This window comes from Physeter macrocephalus, chromosome 11 (genome assembly GCF_002837175.3).
Source record: "Physeter macrocephalus isolate SW-GA chromosome 11, ASM283717v5, whole genome shotgun sequence".
NCBI lineage: Eukaryota > Metazoa > Chordata > Mammalia > Artiodactyla > Physeteridae > Physeter > Physeter macrocephalus.
In genome coordinates this window covers 160271642-160292202 of record NC_041224.1, presented here as the reverse complement: position 1 = coordinate 160292202, position 20561 = coordinate 160271642, and the positions used below count along the sequence as shown (strand labels likewise).

General features: G+C 36.5%; 2 protein-coding genes across 11 annotated transcripts in view; one reads left to right on the top strand and one right to left on the bottom strand.

Annotated features, from left to right (window-relative positions):
* The window catches only part of LOC114487206 (uncharacterized), an 88797-nt gene that overhangs the window by 32488 nt on the left and 35748 nt on the right, over positions 1–20561 (bottom strand). For 3 of the 5 annotated variants that reach the window (XR_003682102.1, XR_003682101.1, XR_008618719.1), the window contains one exon: positions 1334–1419. The exons of 1 other annotated variant lie outside the window; for it this stretch is intronic. The gene's annotated coding sequence lies outside the window, so the exon portion shown is untranslated. Of the gene's footprint in view, positions 1–956; positions 970–1333; positions 1420–20561 lie in introns of those variants that run through there. One more of the 5 variants, XR_003682103.1, reaches the window with a different exon arrangement.
* The window catches only part of CEP128 (centrosomal protein 128), a 455483-nt gene that overhangs the window by 415061 nt on the left and 19861 nt on the right, over positions 1–20561 (top strand). For all 6 annotated transcript variants that reach the window (XM_055088664.1, XM_055088663.1, XM_055088662.1 and 3 more), the window contains 3 exons: positions 2424–2501; positions 5734–5847; positions 18164–18272. In XM_055088664.1, the coding sequence (XP_054944639.1) occupies positions 2424–2501; positions 5734–5847; positions 18164–18272 (301 nt within the window). The remainder of the gene's footprint in view (positions 1–2423; positions 2502–5733; positions 5848–18163; positions 18273–20561) is intronic.

Sequence of the window (20561 nt, the reverse complement as noted above, 5' to 3'; positions counted from 1 at the left end):
CCCAGTCCATCCCTCCCCACCCCCCCCACCCCATCCCCCCAACCCCCGGCAACCACAAGCCTGTTCTCGATGTCTGTGAGTCTGTCGCTAAGAAACATGTTATTTTGATTAATCTTTCCTATTCATGAAATAATTAAATAAAGCTATTTAAAATGCATGGCAGTTTGAGTTGAGCACATGCCACAAAAAAGACTAACAATGTAAGTGTTAAGCGGAAGGAACAAAATACTTGGAAGGAACAAAATACTAAGTCTTTTTTTTTTTTTTTTTTTGTGGTACGCGGGCCTCCCTCTGCTGTGGCCTCTCCCGTTGCGGAGCACAGGGCACAGGCTCCGGACGCGCAGGCTCAGCGGCCACGGCTCACGGGCCCAGCCGCTCCGCGGCACGAGGGATCCTCCCAAACCGGGGCGCGAACCCGGCTCCCCTGCATCGGCAGGTGGACGCGCAACCACTGCGCCACCAGGGAAGCCCCAAATACTAAGTCTTTTAAATGGAACTCGAAAAGGAAGTTTAAGTGGAACTTGAAAAGTTATGAATGTGAAGAAACAGCATGTACAACTTCCAATTTCAAAATGGCCAAAGGAAGGATGTTTCTACTACTCTCTCAAAAATCACATTAGAAGAATACAAATATGAAGAGATAGAAACAGTGGTTTACATGTTGACAACTAGAAGACTTCTATAATGCCAAGTCAAAGAACATGGAAAGAAAAAGGGTAAAATGCCTCATAACAGAGGTGAAACCCAAATGCCTGTCAAGGGGATAGCTATGGAAAGCAAATTTTATTCACCCTGTAGAATTTCTGAAAGGCTTTTGAGCTAGTGGTACCCTTTTATTGCAGAAGGAGAGGGTGGAAATGAGTACATTGAAAGTGTCTTCAGGGAAGAGTTAGACCCTCCACTGTCTGTCTCCATCCCTGCTCCTCCACAAACCTTGCAGGAGATATAAGGCTATGCTCTGGAGAAGCTCTGGATGGGAGGTGAAGACGAGAACAGCATTAGGGTGAGATAGGGATAGGAAGAGTAAATGAAAGTGAGTATACCAGATGATGAGAACACCAGTTCCTAACCAATGCTAGTTCCAAAAAAATTGAACTCCCCTGAGAAAAAACCCCTGACACACATATAATTTGGAGCCTCCTCCCACCAAAAAAAAAAAAAAAGAAAAGAAAAGAAAGAAAAAGAAAAAAAGCCATTTGACCACCTGATTAGCCTATTATTAAATTACATAATTCTCAGGTATTATTTGCAATAAATTCTATGCTATGCATTGGTAGCTAACAAACCATGAAATCTTATGGCTTAGCACCATAAAAGTTGACTTTTCACTCACATTAAGTCCAATATGGTGGGTGGCTCTCCTCTATCCTGTAGCTCTGCCATCCGGAATATGTGGCCTCCAGGGTCCTTATGGCAGGTCTGAGGTGGAAAAGGGAACACACAGACTCTTAACTGTCTCAGTCCAGAAGTGACACATGTCACTTTCATTCATAATCTATCGTGCAGAACCGTTCACGTGGGAGATGTAGGGGAGTGCGTGGAATAGTGGGTGGTCACTAACTTCTTGACAGCTCTGTGCAAACTTATGTCCAGGTTCTTGCAGGACACTTTCTTCCCATGCACAGCCCTAGGGTTTATTTTTTATTTCATTGAATAATTACAATTCGTTTTAAATGTAAAAGCTAATATCTGTGTGCCTACCCTTGTGACAGGACAAAGAATACAGAGGTGTATATGGTACAGTCTCTGGTCTCAAGGTTATTCTACCATTCAACCTCTTAGTTCAACATTTGCTTTGAAATAATTTTCAGAGCATTCCCTCTTAGTGGTTATATCAGTATGTGTAAATCAGTGACTAGCTAATCAAAGACTGTAGAAGTTATTGATTTGTAATCAACGGGACCTTGTGTCCCTGTCCCACATATTTAATTTCAGATTATTTCTTCCAAGTCTTTTGAGAACTACTTTTTTCCTTTTTAACTAAAATAATTGTTGAGAGCTCTTTTCTTCTTTATAATGGCAACATGTGAGGATCTCTAATATGCTCCATAGATAAGTAACTGCAAATTCATCTATTTCTCAGTATTACCTTATGATTTATTTCTGATGTCCACTGAAGCAGGTTTGTAAATTAATATGAAATTCTCTATAGAAATTTTGATAGTATATCAGTTGCAAGCAGTTATCTAGGAGGAGCTTTATATTCAAATCCGTCTTGCAAATGTATCTCATATTCTTCTTGAAAAAATTTTTTCTGATTTAGAAAGATACATTTATCTTAAACATACTATTTGTTATTTGACTCTCTAAATCTACAGCTTGAACTGCTTATACCAATGGTACAACTGATTTTTAGTACTTGAATTCTGAAAGTATTAATCAATTTTTCATAATGTTTGCTTGCCTTGTGTTTTCTTTTCTAGAGTACCCGAGTGGCCTTAGACCATCTGGAGTCTGTGCCTGAGAAACTGAGCCTACTAGAAGATTTCAGAGGCTTCAGAGTGAGAAAGAGTTGGCTTTTCTCTTTCAGTATTTTTATCTGAGTGAGAACACTTGACATCTTCCTGATGTGCAAAGAAAATTGTAGGGAGGGAGGAAAGACCAAAAAACATTGGGGACTCTTAACACTCAATCTTATCAGAGCTTATTGACATTTCTGAAGCCAGCATTGAAAAAAATGGAACTTACATATTAGCACAATATAGGAAAATAGAGGCTTTTACCCTATTACCAGAAGCTCATTTGGCCCTCTAAAGCTTTAACTATAATTTAGAAAAACCTAAGAATTAAAAGGAATTACACATTCCTTTTAATTCTTTTAAAAGAATTAAATGACTTTTTTGATAAACAATTTTAATTTATGAATTATCTTCTTTTTTTAAATTATAAATTTCCAGAGTACTGTTTGTCTTAGAGATACAGTAATGCACAGGTTATCCCTGTACTACAATATATGAATTCAGATCCACATAGAATTTTAGACTTTATATCCAGTGTTATTTATTGATAGAACTCTAACCACAAAGGATTTTATTATCAAGCCAGTTAATTACATGTCAGAATTTGCCTACTGTAAATATAACCCTGCCACCCAGTCCTGCCAGACAAGGTCCAGGCCAGACAGCACATGTCCCCGTAGGGATGCATATGTAATGGACAGTTTTAGTGATTTGTAATTTCTTGACCCTGTATGAACAAACAAAGATGAGAGTTTCTCTTTGAAAACCATTTAACTGTTTATTTCACGTTAGCTTTAAAATATAACTTATATATAGATTCTGCTTAACTCTAACATATTATTTGAGGATCTAGTGAGTAAGAAATATAACCAGATCATGCCATGTTGATTTATTAGAGGTACTGATATGAGGTAACTTTCAAGGTCTACACTTTCTTAAAATTTCATTAAGTGTATTTTGCTAGTTCAGTAACTAAACATTTTTGAGTGGGATCTAGGGTTGAGCTGACACATCTAGAAATCTAGAATATCACTTACAGAATAAAGCCAAGTGCTTCTAGTATATTTTACTAAAGTTTTAATTCTTTCTCATGATTTAATTGCATATTTGCAGTCTAAATCTCTATCAAAGAATTATGAAACCAGTGTTCAAGAAGATGTAATTTCTTTTCACCCTTATATGACCCGATGTGGAAAGCAGACAATATGTTACACCCATGTCCTTTCCACTTTTTTCTTCTTTAGCTAACAGAAGTTATCTAAGTGAATGAAGGGTCGGCACCAGAAATTATTAGAAACAAGTGGCATTTGCCATTGAAAAACTAATGCCTGTCTTACACCAGCATAAAAAAAATAAAGTTTAACATCCAGTGACAGCTCATTTTTCCCCCAGTGGTCTACATTAAACAGAATGCTCATAAGGGTAATTTAAAAGTTGTGTTCTCTACTATTGCCAAAAAATTTTTTATTATTTTTCATCTTATAGGCTAGTGATTATCTACAAATCTAGCTTATATGTGCGCACACTCACATAGGAAGGTGCCTATATAGTGAAATTTTTAGGGACAGTGTTTTTCAAACTTCAGAATTGTACTTTCCAGTATTAGTCATTAAAATTGAAACCTTTACCTTTAAAAGGGAAAGGAGTTCATTAGCAAGTATTATACACGGCTATGTGGCAGGCAGTAGCTAAGTACTTTACATTTCTTCAAATCCTCAGAGACACCCTATAGATTGGCATTATTTTCCCCCATTTTACAGCTCAGGAAACTGAGGTTTGGGGTATGTAAATTAGAGAAATCTATGATCTACTTCTCTGTGTTTATAGCAAAGCCCATCTGCTTTGCCCTACTGCCAGTAGCTTGAAACCCATTCTATATGTACTCTAAAGCCATCTGTATGATTAAAAAGAGGTCATGTAATCAATTTAATGAAAACAACTAAACATAGCCATAAATAAAAATACTTGAAGCCTTTAGGTTATTAGACATAGATTATATTTTTCAAAACCCCTAAAACTTTCCAAAATTCAGTACGCTGTTAACAAGAGTTCAAAGACCTAAGTTCTGGTCTATGCTTATGCACCAGACAAAATCACTTAATATCTCAGGGAATATTTCCTCATCCATAAAATAGGAGAGACTTGAACAATATTATCTCTGTTGTTCCTCCTCACACCAGCATCACTAGCATGTATGTGAAAATGCATTTCACATATTTTTTTGGCAATAGTGTAGTCTATGACTCTTAAGTATGAATACAAACCTCAACTTATTTAGATGGTTTTGACTTTATTCTTATTTAAAGGTGTCATGGTCTCTCTCTCTCATTTTTTTTCCCCTTATTTTGAAAGAAGCGATTCCACTCCACAATTCTACATTTAAACATTACATATTTGATATGGAGGAGAGGGAATAGCATTGGGTTCGAAGCCCAGTCTGCCACAAATTGCCTAGCCTTGGACAGGTCATTCTTAACTTACCTGGGCTGTAACTTTTTTTTTTTTTTTAATAAAAATGAGAACTTTGGAATTCTAATACCCCTTCCAGTTTGAACATTCAAAAAGTCTTTGGGGCTATTTGGGGAACTAAATCCCATAGATGATTTTTCTTACATATGAAAATCAGTTGCCCTAATTCTATTCTAATTTCTCCCTAATTCGTAATAGAAATGTCTAAATAACTGGCTGTGGTAACTTATTTGCTGTGTTCTATCCTCTCTCCCCAGAATGAAGGAAAAATAGAAAGGAAGGAAGGCAGGCCCTGGAAATTTTTTCTGTCTTAATTTATTACCTGAATTTTTTTATGCTTTTGAGGGCAGATGAGCTATCTTTAGGTTTAAAAATCTACGTGATGTAATAGTTAAAAGTCAGAATGTTGAACAAAGAGAATATTTTGATGCCAGGTACTATTCCAAGGGATAGTATATAACATCCAAAAGTGGCATGGTATCATTAAGTTCCATCTTTGGACAACTCACTGTTAATTAAACCTTTTTCCCTTCCTTCAACTAAAAGAAGGAAGTGATTTCAGATGGGCATGGGGACTAGCAGTGAAAAGAAATGCAAATAACCAATGTGGGACCCTGTTTTTATTTTTATGATAGCATCCAAAGTGATCGTTTTCTTCTTTATTCTTGGGAACCTATGATTCCTCTATATATCTCTCTAAACAGCTATAATGATGAATCATCTACATATCAAAACTTTCTTATTTTAATTTCAAGCACTGGTTTTTCTTTCATCTACCAGTTTAGACCCTTTGTTGTTTTTGCAGTGTTCGCGCAGTTTATCTGACAGAATTGACGGGAGATATTCTAAGTACAGAGTTCACAGAGAGTCTCTTCAGCAGCGCCTGGATGACACCAAGTACAGAATCCAAAGCTTCAAAGTAATGCCCTTTATATACACTTTCAGTCTTTGGGCATTATTCATGTTTATGGCTACAGCTTTCTAAGCAGCTGCGGCAGGTTTTGTGTAAGGGTACTACTTATAAAAGAAATTTCTTGATATAGGAGATAGATTTTCAATTCTGTAGAAGTAGAGAATAAAAATCCAAAGACTGTGTTTATAACTTTTTACCTGAGAACTCATCTTTAAGTTTATGCCATTGTTGCTTAATATGTTGTTTGTCTATGGGAATTGGTGCTGCTTAAGAAATCCTGAGCCAGGAAACCTCTGGTCTCTTGATTGGTCAGAGGCCGAGTGTGGATGGTGGCCCCCCTCAATATGTAAGTTCAACTACTCTTGGTGCTGAAGTCCCCGGTAGGTGAAGTAACATAGAGTATTTCATAGCGTTGGCATTTATAGTCATTCTTTTCATAAGAATAAGAACTCCATATTACTTCTTCAGCCTGTGGTTCACTAGTGTGGAAGACTAGGAGACTGGGAAGATCTGACCATATTGACAAAAAGCCTACCATTCCCTAGAGTCTGTCCAAGATCCATGTGGGGTATGGGTGACTTTAAACTCATTTGACCCTGAACAGTTATTAGCCTAGAGCAGGGCTTCTTAACCCCGGCATTAGTGACATTTGTGCCAGGTAATTCTTTGCTGTAGAGGCTGTCCTATGCATTGTAGGATGTTTAGCAGCATCCCTAAGAAGCTACTTACTAGATACCAGTAGCATTCCCCATCCCAAGTTGTGGCATCTAAATGTGTCTCCAGATATTGCCAAACAGCCCCTAGAGCAGCGGTCCCCAAACTTTTTGGCACCAGGGACCACTTTCGTGGAAGACAGTTTTTCCACGGACAGGGCAGAGGGTGTGGGGGGAGTGAGGGATGGTTCAGGCGGTAATGCGAGCAACGGGGAGCGGCAAACGAAGCTTCACTCGCTCGCCAGCCGCTCCCCTCCTGCTGTGCGGCCCGGTTCCTAACAGGCCATGGACGGGTACCAGTCCACAGCCCAGGGGTTGGGGACCCCTGCCTTAGAGGGCAAAATTGCCCCCCATCGAGAACACTGACCCAGAGAGAATCCATCTATATTCTAATGTACACTCCAAGTCGATTTAGAAAATTAAAAAAAAACTAAAGGTTCTTTTGGCTTTTTTATATTCTTACAAACTTCAATATATATGAATATTCATTACACTGTATATATTCACTTATTTCAGCCAAATATAATTATTTTTAAGATGCTTCTTGCCTCCTCTGAATGTAATTGGATAGAATGCTCAGTGGATATAAAGACAGTATTCATTTACATAAGTCCTCCCTAGCATGCTTAAAATGAGCTCTTCACTTCTCCATCTCAAACAAAAATTTAACACAATTATGCCATGTTATTTATACCCTTATTGTAAAGAGGGCATCCTGTGGCTTTGTGCTTTTTTACTTTTGCTTTGTATATTGGTATTATTTACTATAGTAGTGACCTTGTTGCCTCATATGGTGAATTTTAAATTGTCTTCCAACATTCTCATCAGGTCCCATATACTCAAGCATTTCTCCACCACTGAGAGGAGTGCCACTAACTTTAAACAGAAGTGAAAGGCTTAGGTAACAAGAGCTAATGATAATAACGACTCATTATTGAGCATATATTAGAACAAACTACATAAAATTGCTCTTTTTGTATGTGTCTCATGCTTTATGTGCATTACCTCATTTAATCCTCACAGCAACCCTGTCAGTTGGCACCATTATTTTTCCTTTTTTACCATTGAAGAAAACAAAGTTATAGAGCAGTTAAGTGGTTGAATCAGGGTTCAAACCTAAATGTGCCTGGCTTCAAGAATCTATATCCTTGAGCACCAGGCTATTATAGTATAAATTTGTACCTGATATTCCTTAATTGTTTTAGAAGTCACCAAATGTAGGGACTATATCTTTAATAAATAAAAGTCAGTTGTCTCCAAAAGTACATAAACACATTATATGCCTCTTAATTCAATAGAGGTCTGGATGCAAATGAAGCATTTAAAACATTATTTCCCAATACAGTTAGATCCAGTATTAGGTAAGTCAGTGCTGTCTAGTGGCACCCAAATTGCTATAAATCAATGCAGTTTCCATAACAGCATATGTCAAAGCTATGAATGTTTAACGCGTTCAGCAAGTAATCTCACTGGAGTTCTCCTTAAAATTACATTTGCAGCTGAAGAGGAAATCAAGCCTGGTTTGTGAGGCCAGCACTTATCAAAATGAGAAATAAGGTTGAAAATTTTGCAAATAGGCAGTACAAATATAAGGAAGAGCCACAAAGCACATTTTGTGATGACATTGTCCCACATTAATATTAAACATTTTAAAATGTTAATCCATTTTACTGATGAATATGTAGGTTACTATCATGTGTAGCAGATGTCTGGCCTGAAATAATGTAGTGATCTAACGCAAAGCTCATGAGAATATCACATCTTTTGTAGTCATTGTTGAGAAAAATGTGAGAATGCATTTTTGTGAATTGTAGATACCAATGATCATTTGCTTATATGCTTTTTATGAAAATAAGTTATTTATCAAGAATGAGAGGGGAGGCATGGATAATCAGAAAAGCTACGTCTGATTAACTATTGACATCTTGAAGAAAATAATAAGAGGCATTGAGACTCTTTCTATCAAGGGATAAGGTGTCCCATTTACTACATCAGTTTCATAAGACGTTATTTCAGCAGCTCTTAACTTCTGTCATATTTTGCTAGGACAGAGTTCAAAGAAAAGGCTCTTGAGTTCATTGGTTCTACTATAAACTCTGGTTCCAGGAAATCAGTTAGTGTAGGATTCAGTTTAATGCAACAGACATAGACTATACAGATACTATATTGCAAAAGCACTGCACTACCTGTTGGATGTGGGAGTGGCAGGATGTATAAACATGCAGAAGCCATGGTCTTCAAGTAGGGAATAGTAATCTAGTCATCTTAACCCTTATAGATAATTCTTGCACAGTTGTTGTAGAGCACAGTTTGGCAAACTACCACCCATGGGCCAAATCTTGCCTGCTGACTGCTTTTGTAAGTAAAGTTTTATTGGAATACAGCCACATTTATTTATTCACGTATTGTCTGTGACTGCTTTCATACTCAGTGGCAGAGCTGAGTAGTTGCAACAGAAACTGTATGTCCCACAAAACCTAATATGTTTATTATCAAGCCCTCTACGGGAAAAGTTTGCCAATTCCTGGTCTAGAGAAAGGAGAAATTACCAATCTGCTCTTACTTCCTTTACACATGATGTAAAATATTCTCTTTTCTTTATTTACCAAAACATACTACCCAAGCTCTTTATAAAGTCATAATACTATCCATTCATTCAACAAATATTTATTGAGTTTCAGCTATGTGCCAGGAACTTTCTAGGCCCCTGGGACTCACGTCCGTCAACAAAACAAAGATCCCTGCCTTTTAGAGCTTCTGTCCTAATTGTGAGATGTTCACGTTTGTTCTTGTTTTTGTTAAATACAACATTCAACAAACCTTTACTGAGTTTACATTGTGTATAAAGCGCTGTGCTGGAAGCCGGAGAGGATGATGGCAGAGTAAGAAGAGCCATTATCAGTCCTTAGGAACTCAGAGTCTTCACACAGACAAATGTAGTACAAAGGAGAAAGGCGTACCTGCTGTAAGGGTGACCCCAAAAAACTGCAGTGGGAGTTCAGAGAAGAAAGATGCTCTCAAGTCTTGAAAAGAGGCTTGTGATGACAAGGTACAGGGAAAAGAATCACTATTAGCATTACAGTTATAGACCCCTGACTGTATTACTGTTGGCAGACAAATAACTGTTGGACTAGCAGAACTATATTGGCAGCTGGCTGCTCTCATGTTGTTGCTGATGTCAGAAGGCAGTGAGACATCCAATATGGCCGCACTGCTGGGGTAGGGGAAGTGTATCAGAAAGTGTACAAGTCAGGTTCTCTTTCAATCCAGAAGGAGAACCATCTCCTGCTGTTTACTCCCATGGCAATCACCAGGACCAAATGATCAGATTTCTAGAAACCTGTTGAGAGTTTTAGCAGGACCAATGTCCACAACTGCTGAGAGCATAATGTAATATTGTACTAAGCTTACCAAGTTAACTGGTCAAAGCCTGATCTAAAAGTTTAAATTTAGAATTCAATTCAAAGCTGAATCTGACCCAAATTGTCTCTGTGTAGACAACAGAAACATTTCACAGCTTCTCGTTCATGAGGCCTAACTGGGTTTCTGTAGGACATACAGACTTCCTTGCTGTCCCAGCTGTTTCAAATAGAACAGAATGTTCAAAAGTCATCCAGTAACACAGCATTGCTAATCTGAATTCACGAAAGAGCATGGTTTTGTCCAAGATACTCCCATATGCTACCTGCCCTTTTTGCTCTCTACACATGCTAAATATATGGTTTTAATTAGCAGTGGAGTTTTTAGTAAAATCACAAAAGGCATATTTTGTTCCCATCCTTCCTCCTCCTGAAAAGAAAATCATGATTTTCAATTTCTAGTAGAAGAGTTCGTATGCAATTTCTTTTTAAAGAAGCAGATGTTTTACAGGATAAGATGAGGTAGGTGAGGAAGTGTTGATAATGGCTTTCAGCACAGGTTATGAAGGCAGAGTTTGCCGAAGCCCTTTGTCAGATTTGTTCAATGTAAGCATGTGTATGCTATAAGAATGTGCTTTGCTCCTGGAAGCTATTTCTCCCTCCTTGAATCTCTCCGTGGTTTGTTTATGCTTTGCTCATAGCAATTAATGGCTGTTAGCACTTTCTTTCTAAGGTTAGCTATTTCTGTACATATCTTAAATCTTCTACAATTGTAGCTTCTGAAGCACGCAATGCATAACTCCTCGTGCAATTCAAGACTGTAGGTGATTTTTATTTAATGACTACTAGAATATATCACCAGTGTATTATTCAGATAATTTTACAAATATTGCTTGGGAACAGTGGTAGCAATCATGGGGGAATTTGAGGGAGCTTTAACCCCACAATACCCCAGTTATCTCATTTATAACCACCTCTCTCCATGCTTTGTTAAGAAATCCCATGTAATCTCCTACGTAAATATAACTCCATGCTTCCCCCAACCCCAAGCAATTTTGCCATCCTTTAAGCCTCTCCTATATAGAGATTTAGGGTGCAAGGCTAATCTTTAAGTTAACAAAAAAGAAATAGTAAGATAACTATAGGTAAATACTGAAATCTGGGAAAGGCTATTCTACTGGATTGTGTGATTTTTGAGGGTAGACACTGTCTGCCTTATCTTCGGCTCCAGAATACACAATTCATGCTAAATTGGTGATTAAACTTTCTGTTTTCCAACTTTAGCCTTTTATGGAATGCTAACAAAAATTTAATTGCTATTTTTCCAGTAATGCTTAGATGACACATCTGAAACCTCGTAGGCAATCAAATCATGCTGAACTCTGAAGCAATTTTTATGCTTTTGAAGTGATCCAGCCATAATATTTAACTAGTTGATTACATCTTACTTTCTAAAAGCTAAACAAAAGGTTGCCAAATGAGTTGGTATTTTTCTTTGGTATAAAACCTGAAAATAGCAATGGATCAAAAGCACTTATTTAGGAATCAACATGGGTACTTAGATGAGCACATTTTTCTAACTCTACCAAACCCAGTTCCCCTAACAAGCCACATGCTTTCTTCACCTTTCCCAATAATTTACTCAACAAGAACATTAAGAAAGGAAAGATTATGAAGGAGTTTAACTATAAAGATACCATTGTTAATCATGTCGAATTCAAAATTCTAGATATGAATACTAGATACATAAGGAATACCAATTAAATGTCTTATTAGTTTTTAAATAAACATGTTATAACGTATTCATCCAAACAATCACTGTTTCCTTTGAAATAGTCACCTTAAGAGAGGAAGCACTGATTCCAGTGAGGCACCATCATTATAAAATATCTCTGCATCTTTGCTTTTGTTTCTTAAGTCGGTGACATCTTTTTGAGTATCCTTGTTTATGGCAAATTTCTACCCACTACGAATATATTCAGTTTCTGAAAACGGATTAAAGTCATGTAGAGCCAAGTCCAAAATGAGTAAAAAAACAAAACAAAACAAAAACTGAGTATGATCTTTTTCATTAGTGAGTCACTAGTAATATTAAATTTTATACCATAAAATAATCAATTGCATAAAGGTATATTTATCAAATTGCCTGATCTAACACGGTATTTTCATGAGTCTGTTCATGAGCGTGGCTTCATGTTTATAGTATTATGGTATACATTTGGAAAAGATAGTTTGCATAGTTAGATGTACTGGTTGTTCAGTGGTTCTGCTCGGGTAGATTAGAATTAGAAAACGTTAGTGCTGAGAAATCTTAGGAGATGATCTGGTCCAGCGCCCTCGTTTCTTTATATGAAGAAACTGAGAATGTGAGAGTGACCGTCTCCTTCTTCCCAACTTCCACATAGCAAACTTTCATTTCTGTACTTGGTCAAGAATAATTATATATGATCATTATTGAGTTTCTTAATGCAAATGGCACTGTGCTAAACTGTGGAATATTGGGATGGGTAGGTAGAAAGAGGTGATCAAAGCCCCACCCTCATGGAGGTAAAACGCTATATAATAGCAGCCATGCAGATTGAGTTATGGAGGGCAGACTTTAAGTAAACTGTCTGTCCAGATTGAAGTTTCAAATAGGAATAAAGTTAACTGAGGAAGAGGTTAAGCTTTTTCGAGCACTGATGGAGAATTCGGAATTAAGAGTGGGGAACAGTGCATTGTTAAGCTAGAGACAAATTCAGGAAAACATTTCTGCCACAGATTCAGAAACACATAAGTGCTTTTTCCTTTTCTCTGGGGAAAGAGTTGGATAAATTAAAATTTAAAAAAAATTAAATGCATCACTTGTCTTATAAACTTTGAACTTACAGTATTTCTGAGAGAAAAATACTTGGTGGGCATCATTAAATATTAATCATTAGAGATCAGTTTAGCAAAAAGATTTAGTTGGGTTGGAACAACTTTTAAGAAACCAATTACAATGTGGGTTATGAAAGAGAAGTGGAAGAAACCCAGGGAAAATATTAGAAAATGCAAGTTCCTTCACCCAGTGGAATTTTTGCAGGGAATTCTGGCTAAATAGCTTGTTGAGACTTAAGACAGAAATAAAAGTAGGTCCCTGTGCTAAGGATATAAGAGTTGGAAAAAAGCAAAAGCTAGGATTATTAAAATTGCAAAGAATCTTCCTTTTTAACCAGTACTTCCTTTTTAATATTTAAGTATTTAATTGAAAAACAGGTAGGAATTAGAAAGAAACAGTCATCTTATGGTCACCCTGTAAATGTTACTTAGATAGAAATTCCACAAGTTAAATATCAATGTATAATTGGAGAATATGAAGATATTGTTTTCACATTCTGATATGTTGATTGTTCAAAGGGATCGTGAAATATTTTTCTTTTACTATGTTCTTTCACGGTTCATTTCATTAGTTATCTTTCAAGGTAGCATTGGGGATTCTGACAGTCTTTTGAAGACTTAGAAAATTTGGGAACTTAAAGACATACAGCTGACCCTTGAACAGCTCGGGAGTTAGGGGCACCGACCCTCCGTGCAGTGGAAAAATCCGACTTGCAGTCAGCCCTTCGCATCCACAATTCCGCATCCACATTTCCACATCCTTGGGTTCAACCAGTAGCAGATCATGTAGGACTATAGTATTTACGATTGAAAAACAATCTGTGTTTAAGTAGACACACACAGTTCAAACCTGTGTTGTTCAAGGGTCAACTGTTCATTGAGTCCCAGGTGTATTCCAATAGCTACTTTAGAATGAGTTGACACGGGCCAACTAGAGGCAGAGCCGTGGATCTGGCTATTACAGTTCAGATGTGCCATACTAAAGGCCTGGGTGGAGCTGGAAGATACACAGATAGAAAGGAGAATTATGCTTTCAATCAATGCTAGAAATCTCCACTTAATCGTGGTTCCTTTATAAAATGTGAAAGAGGAAAGCGTAATATATGGTTTCCTGCTAAGAGATGCTTAGTTGATTATGGGCCAGTAAGAGAAAGGAAAAAATAAGGAAAAGCAAACACTCACATTTTGCCCATTGACACCTGGGCTGAGAAAGACAGTGAGAAAGGACAGGAGTGGAGGTGTAAATAAGTCTGGGCGTCTTGCTGAATGAAGCAGATGGCGCAATGACAGCCTCAAAATGTGCCTCCCAGAGGAAGGATGAAGTACACAGGATAGTCAAATCCTATTCGCTCTTCCCAAGGTATGGTTTTAAATTTCTAAAACAAAATCAACTGGCATCAAAGCATAGATTATATCTTTTCTGTTACCAGAAAAAGGACCACTTATATTTTTAATTATACAACCAGCTTCTTGGCATATGACAGTTAAAAATACGGCATATTTAAGAAATACAGAAAAAATTAACAAGAAGATAAATAATCCAACAAATATTTTTAAAAACCTATTTGTGTAATTTAAGGGTGTATGTTTCCTAGCTCTTACTTATAAATATCTTTTTATATTGAAATCACCATTTGTTGATAATTTTATTTCCTCCTTTTTTCATGTAACATTGTGTATATGTGGGAATTTTCTCTATCATCATCATTATTATCATTATGGTTCTTCCATACTTTACTTTCCTGATCTCCTATTGTTGGAAATTTAAGGTTAATTTCAGCTTTTTTCTATTATAAGTAGTCACTTGATGAACATCTTGGTATAAAAATCTTTGTATTTTTAATTTATTAACCTAATATAGATGCCTAGAACTATACTGGATGACACATTTTAAGGCTGTTTATTTGTACCCATTTTATCTGAGTTGTCTAATACATTGGCAGAGTTGTTCAAAATATTTCCTAATTACCTTCTTAATGTCTATAGACGTTCTAGTAATATTCCTCTTTCATTCTTAATATTGGCAATTTATATCTTCCCTCTTTTTTTCTTAATCTCAGTAGAGGTTTTTAAATTTTATTGATCTTAAAAAGAATAACAGTATGGGTTTCATTTTTTCACTACTTTTCTGCATTCTATTTAATTGATCTTTGCTCTTTATTATTTCCTTCCTTTTACTTAATGTAGGTTTAATTTGCTCTTTTTTTTCTAGTTTCTTAAGGTGGAAACTTGGATTATCAATTTGAGACGTTTCTTCTTTTGTAATATACACGTTTAATGTTATACATTTCCCTCCAAACTGTTTTAACTGATTCTCACAAATTTTGATAAATTATGCTTTTCTTTTCATATAGTTAAAATATTTTCTCATTTTTCTTTTGATCTCTACCTTGACCCACCCATGAGTTATTTAGAAGTATGTTCTTTAATTTCTAAATTTGGGGGAATTTTTCAGATATCCTTCTGTTGTTGATTTCTTCTTTCACCCCATGTGGTTAGATGGCATCCTTTGTATAATTTCAGTCATCTTAAACTTATTGAGATTTGTTTTATCACCCAGCATGTAGTCTGTTTTGGAGAATGTTGGATGTGCGCTTGAAAAATACTTGTAATCAGCTGTTTTGGGGTAGAGTATTCTATAAATGTCAATTAGGTCTAGCTGGCCAGTAGTGTTGTTCAAGTCTTCTTTATGTTTACTGGTTTTCTGCCTACTGTTTTATCAGTTACTGAGAGAGGAATGTTGAAATATCCAACTATAATTATGGTTTTGTCTATTTTTTCCTTATAGTTCTATCAGTTTTGCTTCATATATTTTTGGCACTGTGTCAATATGTACTTACAATTTAGGACTGTTATCCCTTTCCCTTAAAATTGTTGACTTATTCAACCACTCACGTTTCTTTTTTTTCATATATAGAAAATGAGGAAGTTTAATACAGTCGACCTTTGAACAACACAGGTTTGAACTGCATATGTCCACTTACATGCAGATTTTTTTTCAATAGTAAATACTACAGTACTACAAAATCCACAGTTGGTTGACTCCATAGTTGCAGAACCATGGATACAGAGGGCCAACTATAAGCTATACGTGGATTTTTGACTGCACAGAGGGTCGGTGCTCCTAACCCCTGCATTGTTCAAGCGTCAACTGCATATCCTTTCCTTTCCAGGAATCCTATAATGAATGACTTCCAGTTTCTTATGAAATTCTCATAATTAGTGAAAACCACAAATGACTTGGTTAAAAACCACAGGGCCTTCATCCTAAATGAACCTAAACTCCCTTTTGGTACATGAAAACTGATGATCTTAAGTCATTTTAGGATTATGTCCATGCTTTTAGCTCAGAATAAATGTGTCTTTTACAGCCGTGTGTGTGAGTTTGCATGTGTGTGTGCACATATACACACACACACATTTGTTCTTTTTTGGCCTTTCTTTTGCGTTTGCATACATATATATGTGACAAAGAAATAAAATATAAACTTGGTACTTAGTGCAGAGAACGACAACTAATTCATCGGATAGTCATGCTACATGAGGCCTTACTGTTTTGAAGAATCTGTTTAGGCCACCTAACCAGCAGTTGTTTCATCTAGAATCTTTGGCACCATTCTTTCTTTTTTTTTTTTTTTTTTTTTTTTTTTGCAGTACGCAGGCCTCTCACTGTTGTGGCCTCTCCCGTTGCGGAGCACAGGCTCCGGACGCGCAGGCTCAGCGGCCATGGCTCAAGGCATGTGGGATCCTCCCGGACCGGGGCACGAACCCGTGTCCCCTGCATCGGCAGGCGGATTCTCAACCACTGCGCCACCAGGGAAGCCCTTTGGCACCATTCTTGATCCCTTCCTCTCCCTTGACCCCGCAGTCATCCTCAATCACAGTCTTTTAACTGGTATTCCCACTTCTACATTTGTGCTGTTTCAGTCTGTTTTCCACAAAGAGGCCAGAGTAATCTTTGAGAAATACAAATCAAAGCATGTCATTCCTCTCCTCAAAACCCTTGATTGCCTTCGGATTGTACTTAAGTAAAAAAAAACCCACATCCAAATCCCACCTCTGGATCTCATTGTAACCACTTCCCCAGGCTCAGTGTGCCTAAGCCAGGGGCTTTCCTTCAGTTCTTCAAACACACCAAACTCTTTCTTACCTTATTAGCACCTTCACACGAGTCTAGAGCACCACTCCCTGACCACCCTCCTGCTCCCCCTTACCTCCCACTTTTCCGTCCTCCACCTATGAGTTTTCACCTGGCTAATCCATTGATTCATACTCAGCATTCAAATTATTGCCTTAAATATCACCTACCAGAGGAAACTTCTCTGGACCCCAAATCTAAATGTAGTTCTGCCTATTATTTCCCATTCTTCTTCTTATAGCTCTTATCATAGTTTTTAACTATATTGTGTTTTGTATAGTTTGTTTAATGCCTTTCTCTCCTGCATTCCTGAAGATTTCATGATCATATACGCCAATGTTTTATTTGCTCTTTGACCAGCATATAGTAGGTGCCAAATAAACGATTGTTGAATGAATGAATGAGTGCAAGAAAAAATGAAGTGAAGTAAATAATTAGAAAACATTTAAGAGAAAAAAATTGCAATTTTTTATCAAGTACATGTATCTTAAAGCACCTGTTTTTTAACCTATTAGTAAAATTATTCAAAGATATAATTCCCTAATTCCCTTTTTCAGCTAAGATTTGGGGAAAAGGACACATTCATACAGTCCATGAGGAGAGGGACCTTTTCTGTATTCATTTTGGTTTATGTAGTAAATATTTGTTGAATGAGTATTTGGAAATTATGGAAAGCAGTCTAGGTAAATGTATTTTAAAACATCAAATTGTTTTTATTGACCCCGTATTTCCACCCAAGAATTTGTCATAAGGAATAGACCTAAATATGGGAAAGCTTATATATTTAAAGGTATTTCTCACAGTGTTATTTATAGGAGTAAAACATTGGAAACCACCTAAATGCCCAGAAGAGTAAGACCTGAGTAAAGCATGGTATATTCACTAGACAGTATATGAGTAACATAAAGCTAAAGGTTAATGACTTTCAAAATGTTTATATTATTAAATGTAAATAAATAACACAGAGTTTTACAACAATATTTACAAATCTTATCCACAGGAAAAAAAAAAGACTGGAAAGAAATATGTCATGCTGTTTTGGCTATAGATGATTTCCTTCTCTCTCTCTTTTTTTTCCATATTTTCTTTAACATCCACATATTTTATTTTTTACAAGGATTATAATTATATTAAATTGTGGTGTAACATAACTGGTATCTTGAGGTTCAATTTTATTTTCAGTACATTTAAGTGAATCCCATGCCTTACACTTTTCAGTGATTTGAACTGAAATGCTGTGCTCTCTTTTTCAGGATGATGGAAACTTTGCTGAGAGTTCCCAGGCTCATGGGTTAGATCAGTCATCCTCTTGGCAGGATCACAGTTGCTTCCTGTCTAGTCCACAGTTTTCACACTTGCACTGTAAGTAATGATGTCCTGTACCAGTTTTTAAATTGGATTTAAGAAAATGCAACTCATGGAAAGATGAAAGCGTAAGGCCAGTACATGATAGTAATATTCATGTTGTAAGTTTGAAAAAATTTTCATTATGAATCATACAAATAATACCCAAGTACATTTATAATATTACACAACTTACTAAAAATATACGGAATCGCTTCTTTTTAGACCTTACACTTCTCATAAAAACTGAAAATTGAGCTTCCCTGGTGGCGCAATGGTTGAGAGTCCGCCTGCCAATGCAGGGGACACGGGTTCGTGCCCCGGCTGGGCCCGTGAGCCATGGCCGCTGAGCCTGCGTGTCCGGAGCCTGTGCCCCACAACGCGAGAGGCCACAACAGTGAGAGGCCCGCGTACCGCAAAAAAAAAAAACAAAAAAAAAACTGAAAATGAATTACCCAAGGCAATAATCGTAATTAAGCAACTTTTTTTTTAGCCTGGAGATTGCTAGTAAGTATGGATGAGTGGGTAAGGAAGTTAGATGCTATTGTAATAAAATTCAAGTCATCAAAAAGTAGAAAATCTTTGCATAGAACTGTTCAAAAATATCTAATTTTGTGCAAAAAATAAGGATACGAAAACTATTACCGTCCGATTTCATTCTGTGAATAATACAGTGTAAATGTTGATAAAATGTCACACACATTAACAAAGTGTGAGTCTGTTGACCCAGGATACCATCTCCAACCACTTATGCTTCACCTTGGATGTAATGTCCTTAAAGAAGCCTTCAGAACTCACAGTTTTAAGTATGGTTTCTGTTATGAGTGCCCACAAAGCATTACAATTTTCCTTTAAAACCTTTCTCATACTAATTATGGAATTATTTGCTATTTGAGTGACATTTTGTTTACTGATTCTTCTCTTCACCGAAGAGTAAACTCCATGATGTTAGGAGTGATGTCTGTTTTATGCACCACTGTTTCCTCAGCATCCTATATAGAACTTGGCACATAGTAAAGGCTCAATTAATATTAGATGAATGAGTGTATGAGTTTTTTATTTCAAGCCCACTTTTATCCAATCCATTTGGGACTCAAATGTTAATAGATTCTTAGTTAGATAACCATTTAGCTCTTCAGTTTTCCGTGGACATAGAGTTTGTACATTCAATTTGACAATGCTGTCATTTAAAAAAACTAGGTTGCTATAAAATAAAATATCAAAATTAGCCACAAGGAAGTAGGTCAAATCCAAAAATGATAACTCTCATTTTTGCTGATTTATATTCATAAATTCATCAAATAAATATTTCTTGGTTTCCGATAGATGGTTTGGCTTCCGTTATATCATAATTATTTTATTGCAAAAGCTAAGCATTTTCCCTTTCCTGTCCTAACCATTTTACCAAGTGATTCTATATATTTTCATAAACCCTCTGCTATTCTAATCTGGCAGTCACCCTTCAATTTGGATCATATCTCAGGTTGGTTACTGTACCTCAGAATGTGATATACACATAGGACAAAATTTTTATTTTTCATATTAAGCAATGGAAAAATTTCCTCAGGTCTGTTTGATGTATGTAAGCATGGAAGAGAAGGAGGGTGGGGACAGAGCACCATCAAACATCATGGTATCCCATCCATTAAGACATTTAAGAGCCTGGAAATAAACAGCACCATGATATGAGCACAGAGGTCACTGTTCTACTGGTATTTAATTTTGCCATTATGACTTTCATAAGGCTCCCTAGAAAGCTACCTAGAAGAAAGTGGTTAGAAGACATTAAGGGGAAAACATGAAATTTTTTAGAATTTTATTTAATATTGTGACAGGCAATAAAAGAAACTGTATCCAGCTTTTCATTCAGTAACATTTCATGACTAGCCCTGGTCACTTCTCTAAGATATAGTACTTATAGGCTGCCATAGGTTTCTATATAAATACACTGGCTCAAAAAGAAAGAAAGTTAAATAAGAACAGGAAAAAATATCATTGAGAACATAATTTGGATAAGAAAATACTTATTATAGTCTATATTGTATAATCTGACTGAAAATTTACCTTAGAAAGTAAACCTCTTTATTAATTTATTGATAAATTATTTATTTATTTACATACAGTTTTACTGTTCTTTTTTTTTTTTCTTTATTGGAGTATAATTGCTTTACAATGGTGTGTTAGTTTCTGCTTTACAACAAAGTGAATCAGTTATACATATACACATGTTCCCATATCTCTTCCCTCTTGCGTCTCCCTCCCTCCCACCCTCCCTATCCCACCCCTCTAGGTGGTCACAAACCACCT